The 11615-nt window shown below is 31.0% G+C and overlaps 2 protein-coding genes across 2 annotated transcripts; both read right to left on the bottom strand.

The window, feature by feature from the left end:
• Positions 1 to 459: 459 nt before the first annotated feature.
• Positions 460 to 4228, bottom strand: PGO_082060 (hypothetical protein, conserved; the record flags this gene model as incomplete). The annotated part of the gene is made up of 3 exons (XM_028687428.1): positions 460 to 3090; positions 3422 to 3846; positions 4147 to 4228. 3 exons carry the CDS (start codon positions 4226 to 4228, stop codon positions 460 to 462), a joined length of 3138 nt encoding a protein of 1045 aa, XP_028543229.1.
• A 593-nt stretch (positions 4229 to 4821) lies between these two features.
• Positions 4822 to 10924, bottom strand: PGO_082050 (hypothetical protein, conserved; the record flags this gene model as incomplete). Its single annotated transcript, XM_028687427.1, has 18 exons — positions 4822 to 4877; positions 6182 to 6300; positions 6571 to 6641; positions 6764 to 6830; positions 7014 to 7095; positions 7395 to 7464; positions 7677 to 7817; positions 8027 to 8098; positions 8275 to 8348; positions 8485 to 8590; positions 8744 to 8823; positions 8948 to 9005; positions 9148 to 9198; positions 9323 to 9386; positions 9602 to 9644; positions 9949 to 10080; positions 10277 to 10418; positions 10553 to 10924. The coding sequence occupies 18 exons, from the start codon at positions 10922 to 10924 to the stop codon at positions 4822 to 4824; spliced, it is 1800 nt and encodes a 599-aa protein (XP_028543228.1).
• Between the last annotated feature and the right edge of the window lie 691 nt (positions 10925 to 11615).

The following is an 11615-nucleotide window of genomic DNA, read 5'->3' as shown; positions in this document are numbered from 1 at the left end:
TAAATAAATAGATTTACAAAATAAATAAAAAAAAAAAAAATTTCAACTAAGGGAGCTACTACTATAACTATCGGATATGGCCATCTCTCGTTTAAAATGAGTTCCATTTGTGGGGGAGGGATGCGTAAAAAATAGAAAAGGAAAAAACAACAGCACAGTTGTAAAAAAAATAACGGCAAAAAAAAAAAAAAATCATACAACAAGCGAGACAATGTGTATGCTTTATGTGATGGAAAATACATACTTCCGTCGAAACTAGTTCGTTAATATAATATTACCACTTTTATATACATTTTTTTTTTTTTTCTTTTCAGAAAATGCATAAAAGTGGCCCTCTCCTTTCGCTTTCGAACAAAATTAGGCAAACAAATTTAAGAGTGAAGACATGGCACCTCCCCCGCTCTCCTCTCCTCACTGCGTCCCTAACACGTGCTGTGTGACATAATATTTTTCCTCATTTCAACAATTTTCATTTTTCAAACAAATAATAATATATATATGACTGTCAAAGATATCGAACATATTATATTGCGGAAGAATTATATTTAAAAAATCATTTCTTATGTCACTAATAACATCTTTGATATCATTCGCAGACCGCTGATATATATTTCCCTTATGATAAACAGTCTCTCTACCATTATTCGAAATGATATATGCATTTATATGAGACATTGGAGATATTCTGTATAGCATTTCCATTTTCAATCTCTTCTTAATTGAACTTGTTTCATCAGACGTTTCTATAATTATATAAGCACTTTCGTTTTTAATTTTATATTCCTTCAAAGTGATTAATGTTTCAAGAAAAAAGGACCTACTCGAATAAATTATCTGTTTCGTGTTCAAATCTCTCAACACTTCAATTTTAATTATTGTTCTGCAATTAAAAAATAAATTTGTGTATGGTAAATTGGGCAATTTTTTCTTTCCATAAAAAATGTATAGTTTTAAAAATTCGTTCTCTTCCACTATAACAGATAATTTTTTTTTTATGAGGATTTCAAAAAAGTTAATAAATTTTATTTCTTCTTCTACATGTTGTTGAAACAATTTCATATATTTTTGGTTATGTTTTTTTATAAACCCCATTTCATTCGATATTTCATCATGTCCATGGATTCCTATTTGCTCCTGCGATTTATTATCTGATCCAGATCTAGACCCAGATTCAGACCCAGATTCAGACCCAGATTCAGACCCAGATTCAGACCCAGATTCCACCTTCTCATCCTTTTTCTTTTCTTCCATTTCACAATCAATTTCGCCCTCATCACATGTATCGACATCCTCTTCCTCATCAAGATCATAATTAATGTCACTTTTTTTATTCCTCTTGACATTCTTTCGAATGTATGTACTTCCCAAGGCATACAAAGAATCACAATACTTAAACGTTTTGTATGTCTTCATAATTTCAGGTAGCATTCCTAAGTAATTAATGGATATGTTACTTCTACTCCTAAGATATGGATACTTATTTTCCATATCCGGAAAATTTGCACTGTTCAAATAACTTTCAAATATATGGGACACCAGAGAATAATATTGTTCTTTTTTCACAACTTTGTACGATTCATCGTAGGACAAGTAATATGTGTTAAGGTAATCATCCACATTATTCATGTTGATAAAATTTCTTTCTTTGTATGTGCTACATGAGAAATTTCCCACTTGTATAGAGCACCTTTCGTTATTCAAAAATATATTATTTTTCTCAGCCGGGCAAGTGTTTGTTGAAATGTTCTTCTGCAGAGTGTTTCCACTGCTGCTACTTCCATCACTAACATCACTGCCATCACTTCCATCATTTCCATCATTTCCATCACTTCGATTCAACGGGGCGTTATTACAAAGGTTCAAATCCGAAGTAGGAGATGAAACGCCATTCTTCACGTTCCACTCTTTTACATAATTCTCAGATTTTTTCTCTTCTTTTTTTTTCCTTCTGTTCAATAACTCGCTTTGATTAACTTGAAAAAAATTCTTTAACTCATTTTTAATCCCTAGGTGACATTTCAAGATGAAAGTGTTTTTGTTTACATCATCTAACGAATTCAATATATTACTCCTGCAGTTCTTATTTCCATTGCACAAAATCTTGAAAATTTCTTCATATGTATAAAATGACATAAATTTTTTTTTATAATATTCATTTCTAGAGTCAAAGAAGATGTTTTTTTTCATAATGTAGTAGGGCGAATCATGGGAATGCTTCGAGGGATCCATGCTACTGCTGCTACTGCTGCTACTACTGCCCAGGTTGTCACTTTTCATTTCCCTCTTTTTGGAATACATAACATCGTCCCCCTCCCCCTCACCACTCCTGTCATGGGCTGACTCGCTATTGCCATTTGTTAATATTTTGTAATACTCTTCAGTAAATATAGTATTTTCATAATTTTCCACATTTTTTTTCCTCAGATAAGCTAGTATGTCTTGTATTTTCTTATCCTTAATTTTGTTGACATCTTCATTTAAAAAAAATTCCTTAATGTCAGCTTGCATATCTAAATATAGGTTACTCGAAAGTACATTATATTTGGCAGTGTAGTTATCTATGCATATCAACACATTGTTAAAATCATTTTTTTTTTTTCCTTTTTTTTTTGCTAACATTTCCACATTTTTTATTATAACATCGATCATGTGAAGATCCACAATTACATAATAATTCAGGTATGATAATTCATATTCCTTTATTTGTGGATCCTTCAAATATATATATATGTTCATAATTTTCTCATCTTTTTTTTCTCTTATATAGTTGTACAAAAAATTGAGGTAAAAAAAATTACTTTTAAAAAATGAATTATTTTCATAATTCAATACATTTATTCTTTTTTCATTTGTTAGAAAATCATTTATTACGTAACTCCAAAATGTATCCAAGTTGCTCTTTCCATATAAATAATCTCTAGCCGATCTTTCAAATGTACTTATATTTTCCTCATTTATCTTTTTTATTCTTTCTGATTTGTCTTTTATCACTTGACTGAATTCTTGTTCCATATTAAGCATTTTATTTTTCAGTGTGTCCAGGTGCTTGTTCAATTCCCACAAATGAGTTCGTCTTTCTTTGTCCAGTTTCTGTGACAGGAGAAGTGGAGAAGTGGAGAAGTGGAGAAGTGAAGAAGTGAAGAAGTGGAGAAGTGAAGAAGTGGAGAAGTGGAGAAATGTAGAAGTGGAGAAGTGGAGAAGTGAAGAAGTGTAGAAATGTAGAAATGTAGAAGTGGAGAAGTGGAGAAGTGTAGAAGTGGAGACGTGGAGAAATGGAAAAGTAGGGAAAATGAGGCGAAAACGAGACCAAGCTGATCAATTATGTCACTAATCGTATGAAGAATGGTTAGATTCACAGCATGGCAAAAACGGATCTCACACGAAGACCACTCCTTACATGAGCATCACTCCTTACACGAACCTTTTTGTTCAAATCACTAAGCAAATCAATCTTGGATAGAAGGTTCTTATACACAAAATTGACATAGTATATATTATCCCTTTGGATGTTATTTATAGTGTGATTAAACACTTTTAATTTTGCATTTTTCAAATTGTCCAGATATTTAGAATATCTACGTAATTTATTTTCATTATATGAATAAATTTGATTCAAAATATTTTCATTATGTTCATACGACTCGTACAAACTTGCATCATGTTGTACTAAATGTTCAAATTTGTTCTGTAATTCCTTTTTAAAATCGATAATATAATTGTTCATGTCTTCCAGGTAGTGAACAACATCTAGTATATTCTCGACTAACGAATCCACATTGCTTGTTAGACCAGATGCATCTCCATTCTGTTCAATGTTAGATGTAGGGGGAGTTGGAATCGAGGTGTCTGAAATAGGGGAGGGGAAAAGAGATGCACATGTGTATATAAGTACATGTGTATATAAGTACATGTGTATATAAGTACATGTGTACATAAGTACATGTATATATATAAGTACATGTGTACATAAGTACATGTATATATATAAGTGACTCTTCACATATGGATGACTTCACAAGACATGCGTGGTTAAGCATCCCTCGTAGATATTTCAAACCGAGGTACGTCTTACGAAATCTCTCATTTCTTCTTTTCTTTTTCTTTTCCTTTTTTATTTTGTCCCTTTTTTCTAACTGTTGCAGTGACAAGGCAGAGGGCCCCTCCTGAAGCATACAAATATTAAGCAATACACAAGTATGTTGATAATCCTCAGATGTATAAAATTCATCATAACTGTAACTGTGCGTTCGTGGGTTTAAAAAGGATTGCTCCTTTTTGCAAGAAGAAAATTTTGCTTCGTTCTTGATGTGGTTACTATCACGCCGCTATTACTTTGCTATTATGTTGTTACTACTTTGCTTTATGTTGCTGTTTCCATTTCTTATTTTTTGCTTTCCACGCAATTCTGCTGTACGTGCATTTCCTCTTTTTTCTTTCGCTTCACAAAGCGCTTTGCTATTATTAAATGGCATATTTGTGAAGTCTCGTATATGTGTGAAAAAAAATGTAACTAGCTATTTCCAGGCACGGTTGTTGTAGAGTCATAATATTTTGTTCACCAAAGAGGTTATGGAAAAAAAAAAAAAAAAAGAAAAAAAAAAAAAGGCAAAGATAGGGAGATGGCAAACGGGCAAAAATGGGGAAAAGGCAAAAGGGCAAAAATGGGGAAAAAGCAAAAGGGCAAAAATGGGGAAAAAGCAAAAGGGCAAAAATGGGGAAAAGGCAAAAGGATCAAAATGAGGAGATGGCAAAAAGGACAATTTACTGAAATGGAAAAACGTTAAAAATTATGAGGTTCCAAATAAGGAAACAAGAATGCAATTATAAAATGTGCTTTATCGTTTCTACACTTGACTCAATTCTCTTCAGAAGATTATCTGCAAAGTTGAAAGCAAAAAAACAAGTCAAGAGGTTACTTGGTGTGTATTTTTTGTGAGGTACAACCCATACCAATGTATCACTAGGGTGGTTGCATTTACGATTCAATCGGATTCGATTCAAATGTGAGAGTGGTGAATAAATGAGATGAAAGATATCCCCAAATCTTGGAGAATATACCATAAAATCGTTACATAAAAATACTGCGGAAGGGGATGGTGGTGGATAAGGTCACAGCCACTATCCAAATGAGTCAAAAAAAAAAGAAAAAGAAAAAGAAAAAGAAAAAACAGAAACAGAAACAGAAACAGAAACAGAAAGAAAAAAACAAAATATGACGCCAAATGAATGTATTACTATGTATATAAGTGCAACTGCTTATGCTTGCCTAACATTTTTTTTTTTTATGTTCTTTATTTTTTCTGCTCTTTTTTTTTTTTTTCTTTTTTAATGATACACGTGAATATGATGTATGTGGGTCTTTTTCGCGGAACCGATGCACAGGCACAAAACATGAAAAAAAATGCTTCACTTGGAAATTGAAAATGAAACAATTGTGCACTTTATGCTGTTGCGAAAATGCAATTTTTTATTAAGTTCCCTTTTCAAGAACTTCACGCGGGAAATACCATGTAGAAAAGTGGAAAAGTAAAAAACTCACAAAATTGCAAAGTTACAAAATTGCAAGGTTACAAAATTGCAAAGTTACAAAATTGCAAGGTTACAAAATTGCATGGTTACAAAATTGCATGGTTACAAAATTGCAAGGTTACAAAATTGCAAGGATACAAAATTGCATGGTTACAAAATTGCAAAGTTCGCAATTTTTTGAAAACACACAACTGCTTAACCAATAAAACAGGTGGAAAAAAAAAAAAAAAAAAAAAAAAAAAAAAAAAAAAGGAAAAACAAAATAAAAATAAATAAACAATTTTCTGAAGTTTCCTTTAGTGTAGCATAAAAGTATAAAATATAATTCTCATAGTGGACTAGGAAGAAAGAGACGTCGTTCAAGAGTTGAACAATGTAGTACTGTTTCATATGTGAAGAGAAGAACAAAAGTGAGAATTATAAAAGCTTATCCATGGATTGGAATACAAATATATAGAATGGAAAAACTTGTAAAGAGGAAGGTGTATATTTCACATAAATGTGAAATAAAGTATTCACAAGGGTGTTTGAGTACACATGTGAAAATTGCAAAAAAAAAAAAAAAAAAAAAAAAAAAATGGTTTATATAGGATCAATCTCTCTCTCATAAACTCATCTGGTATGAGGGGGAGGAGAGACGGGCAAGATATACCTGTGTTGCTGAGTAATTTACTTTGGATGTGCATATATTTCTGCTTTGCTATTTTTTTGTCCTTTTCACTATTCTCCTCGTTAAGGTTTAAATTCGATTGCACCTTTTTTTGTAAAATTCTGGGATTGTGAACGATAACGGATATGAATAAGTATATTATTATTTTAAATATATTTTAAAAAAAAAGAAAAAAAAAAAAATAATGCATAAAGAGTGATAGGAAAATGAAAGGAAAACCTTTTTTTTTTCTTCTTTTTTATTTCTCTTTTTTATTTCTCCTTTTTTTTCTCCTTTTTTTTCTCCTTTTTTATTTCTCTTTTTTTTTCTCCTTTTTTATTTCTCTTTTTTATTTCTCCTTTTTTTTTCCCCTCTTTTTTTTTGCGCCTTACCGTTCATTTCTCTCACTTATTCTTTGCAAAGATTCCTCAGACAAGATACTTTTTTGCTGCTTTTCTATTTTCTGCTAATAAAAAAAATGAGGAAAATTATTATTATGTATTAGTGGAGCATATATTATATTTGTAATGATGGTACTTCATCATGAGTTCTTTTTTTTTTTTTTTTTTTTCTTTTGCGCGTTACATTTTTCTTTATTTCTTCCTTTTTGCTGATCAGCTGCTCCTGTATCATCTTTTTCTTCTTTTTGATGCTACGAAATGGGAACAGATGAAATAAAATGTTCAAACAAAAAGGTGAAAACAGGAAAACGAAATAAATTCCAAGTACGTATACTTGACATGGTTAAAACAAGAGTATTATGTATCATGTATTCCCTTGTCGTTTTCTCCACAATTTTTTTTTTTTTTTTTTTTTTTTTTCTCCTTGTAATTACTTCTCTCGCATTGTTTTGTTCATCTTCATTTCCTCCTTTTTCATTTCCTCTAGTTCCTTCATTTTTATCACTGAATCTTGTCCTGTGTTGTAACAAATGAGTATTCGAAAATGTTAAGGGGGAAGGCACATTTGTTGGTACCGTGGCTACAGTTATGCTCATTCTTATACTTGCCATTGTTATTGCGATCGTTGGGGACGTGAGTGTGAAGGTGAAATAACAAGTGTTCATGTCATATTTTGTTCATCGCGTGTTTGCCCATTGGTTAATCTCGTTTCTCTTGTGCATCACTCCATTATACAGTCCTCTACTCTTTTGTCTAATTTTTTTCCCCTATTTTCTGTCTAATTTTTTTCCCTATTTTTGTCCTCTTTTTCTTACTCTTTTTCTCTCGCCATTTCTGTATCATATGCTTTTTCTCCTCAACTTTGGAATCGTTTTTCTTCTGCTCCTATGATTACATTTCGAATCCGAATTTGTACGTTAAGAAAAAGGTCATGTAAGGAAGAGAACACCATAGAAAAGAAGTTGACAAAATTGAAAATTAGAAAAAGATAAAAGAAAAAGGAAAACATTGTAAAGCATGATAAAACTAAAAGGGTGAACACATAAGTGATCCCTTTATTTATTTTTTTTTTTTTCTTTCTCCATCCGGGTGCTTACATTTAAGTTAATGATATTAATGCTGTTAAGATATTTGTTCCTCAAGTTGTTATATGTGACGAATTTCTCGTACCAACCAATGTGTTTGTAAATTTCTTCTTCCTGTTTGTTTATGCAGTTCTTCAACATCCCCACAATGAACTAGGAAAAATAAAATAAATGGATTCACAAATATGTGGGTTGGAAAATAAATGGATTGACAAATAAGTGAATGGATGAATAATAGGTGCGCGCGTCCGAATTGGTCCCCAGTGTGTACACCTTTATTCGCATGACATGCACATGCAATTATTCAGTTTCTGTGCAAAAAGAAGCAGATAAGAATTCCAAATGCTCATATTTCAGTCTACCTCATGTCCAAAATTTGCATTATTTTCATATATCTTCATAAAGTAATTATGTTCATCGTCTTTCCATGTTCCCTACACGATGGTAATGAACATGTGTGTGTTTCTATGCTTTTAAAAATATATACACACACTCATATGTATGTATATATATATATATATATAGTTATATATCCTTTTGTATGCAGGTATGAATACACATGGTCGAATAAAATGACGCCTTTTCTTCTTCCTTCTCCTTTTTGTTGTACTGTTTTCCCGCCTATGTCTTTAATCTGTGCATTAACTTCAAGCAACTTTTGTATTGTACTATCAAGAGCCTTATCTTTTGAAAAAAAAAAAAAAAATGCACAAAAATTAGTAATCGTAAGTCCATTTTGTGTTGCATCAAGAATGTTCTACAACCCCTAAATGTGCATTTTTTTCCATTTTTTTTTCCTTTTTTTTTCCAATCACTGTACCAGGGTTAGTCGATTCGTAACATTTCTCTAGGTACTTCACAATATTTTCGTTAGCTGATATGTCATGTTTCATTACGGTTAAATAGAGAATTCCGTTTAGGTAGCTCTTAGAAAAAGTATAAAAAAAAAAAAAAAAAAAAAAAAAAAAAAACAAATTAGACAAAAAAAATTAACAAATGGAATTAACAAAAAAAGGGGGAAAATAAAATAAAAAAAATGCTACGAAAAGGCTTATTTCAAAATGTGCCGTATGCTACACCTCTTCTAAACACTTCTCTTTAAAATCTTCGAAAATATTTTTTGACAAAATTAGGTATTCCTTTTCATTTAATTCAGAAACTGCATTTTTTGTAAAAAGGAGGAACTAATGGAAATCGCAAAATCAAATGAAATACAAAATATTTGCAAAGTGTGACAAATAAATTCTTAGCATTCTTTGTCTTATTGCACTTCCAAATATTACCGTGAGCTCCTATGTTCTTTTTGAACTCCGAAACGGTCTTTTGTAAAATAGACAACCACTGGTTTGAAGGATAAGCAAATGTAGCAAGTGTATATACAATTCGGTCTGTGTATGGAGACACAAAACTGTATTAAAAATGTAATATGGTGGATAATGAAAACAAATTAAATGATATATTTTTTTTTTTTTTTTTTTAAAACCTCCTTATATTCGTTATCTAAGAAGTCTTTGTGTTGTTTAATATTTCGTCTCTGTGCAGGGGGGGGGGGGGTTAGGGTAATATGCAAATTGGTGTATATATTTTAATTGCGAAGTTTTTACTTCCTTTTTTTTTTTTTTTTTTTTTTCTTATTTATCATTTTTTCTTAATATAACTGTTATTTGATCAATGTGTTCACTGTTTATGGTCTTATTCAATTCCTTATCTAATTTGCGAAATCTGATTGATAAATAAAAAAGGGATGAGTTAATTCTTATATTAGGTTAGTAGCAATCATGTAGAGATGGGTACAAGAACTTAGTGCCTGAAGCAGAGCTGAAGATTTTTCTTAAAAGTGAAATAAAGCAATATAAATGGATAAAAATATGGAAAACAAAATATGCCTAACTGCACATATGCATGTTTAGAATGATGTTCTCAAATTTTCAGTATACGATGATGTTAAGTGTCTATATTTTGATTTCCATTCATTTATGTCTAAGAGAAATGAAAAAAAAATAAAAAAGGAAAATGTGTGTGTGTGTGGGTGGGGGGGGGATAGAGGAAGAAAAAATATGATATCGTGTGCATGTGAATTTTAATTTTTTTTTTTTTTTTTTTTTTACACGAAATTTGTATCATTATAGGAACCATTTTTTCCACAGGTTCATAAATGAGTGTTGTTTTTTACTCATTTATTTTTATTCATTTTTTAATATATCCTTTTTTATTTTTCCCCATGTAGATGGGTCATGATTTACATGCTCAATAGGAATTTTTTCTGTGACAATTTCTCACTTACCCTTAATTTCGGAATTAAACATTACATCTTTTTTTTCATTCATGTGTACATATTCAATGTTAAGAATACTTTCCTTTGTGTAAACCGGGACTACATCTCCTTCTTCACCTGACATGTGCAGGTTGTTCACGTCTGGGTTGTAGTATGCGCTTGGGGTTACTTTTTTCTGTGTTCCTGCATTGAATCAATTTGTTTTTTCGAAGGTTGATGATGTGGCTCATGTTTGTCTATTTATTCCTATGTACTTCATATATATATATATATATATATATACATAAATAAATACATGCATGCATGTGTGTTGTCCCTATTTTCTTGCTCTGCTTACCGCTGCTACATTCCGCTTCAACCCCTTCTTCTACACGAAGCAATTCCTTGTCGTCCACATCCGAATGACCAGCATATGCATCATCTGGTGGTGTACTTTCTTCATCCACTGTATCCCATTGGGGAGTGTTGTTATGTGAACCCTATCATGTGAAGGAAATTTTTTCAGATTCACTTCAAATCATGAACGAAATAAAAAAGAAAAAAAAAAAAAAAACTCCTTTTTTAGAAATGTGTTATACGTGGTTGTTAGTGATGACATGCATCATTTTCTTACAGGATTCGAATTAAGGTCATTTTTGTTAGCACTTCCTACTCCAATTTCTTCCATGGAATATTTATCATCTTTATGGCATGGATAGAAGCTGTTATAGTCATTATCCTCTATGCTTCCTAAATTTTCTGCATCTTCATCTGTTAAAATGATGTGATCTTCACTGTCTACATAATTTCCTTCATCTACCTCATCATCAGAAATGTCCTTATTTGATTTACTTTTATCAGAAAAGCTAATTTCCTCATCCATCATACCTGCCCCGACAGTATTCATATACTTGATCATCATTTTCTTTTTCTCATTGTTAGTGTTATGTTTCGATTCATCATTTTCGAAATTATCTTTACAAAAGGAATCATAATTCTCCTTCATGTTTTTTTTTTTTTTTTTTTCTTTTTTTTTATGTGTCCTTTTTCCCCCTTTCACCAAGTATACTACGTTGTTTGTAAATTGATAAGATCAATATGGCATAACCATAAGTGTTGAGATTATGACTAATATAATTTATGTTGTTTTTGTGCATACAGTAGAAATTGCACACCTATACACATACACACACCTTTTACGTCTAATATGTTGACCTAATTCTTGTGCAACCTCTTATTTTTCACAAAAAAAAGGGAAATAATCATTTGTATAGAAATACTTTTACATGTAATTAAATTTGTTTATCTTTATTGTTCCTGATGAAATCGATATGAATACATTGTATTTCACAAAACATGTGTAGACTCTCGTTCTAAGAGAAAATACATAATTTAAAAATTTCCCTTTTTTGTAAGTTTACATATGTTTCTCTTAGAAAAAAAAAAAAAAAAAAAGGATGAAGAGGGAAAGGAGGCACACATATGTATACACTACTCCTCCTAAAATTATGCACATACAAAACGTTTTTTCATCGCAGTAGGAAAAAAAAAAAAAATGTGCTTCATTTATTAATTTCAATAAAATGTTAAATGGAAGCTTATTGCATGTGATATTTTAGAATCGAAGGAAATAAATATTAATATTTTTGCAAATATGTAGAGGCCAATTTTTTTTTTTTTTTTTTTTTTCCATACCT

This window comes from Plasmodium gonderi (assembly GCF_002157705.1).
Source record: "Plasmodium gonderi DNA, contig: Chr08, whole genome shotgun sequence".
NCBI lineage: Eukaryota > Apicomplexa > Aconoidasida > Haemosporida > Plasmodiidae > Plasmodium > Plasmodium gonderi.
The sequence above is the reverse complement of the archived record's forward strand: the minus strand, read 5'-3'. Positions and strand labels throughout refer to the sequence as shown.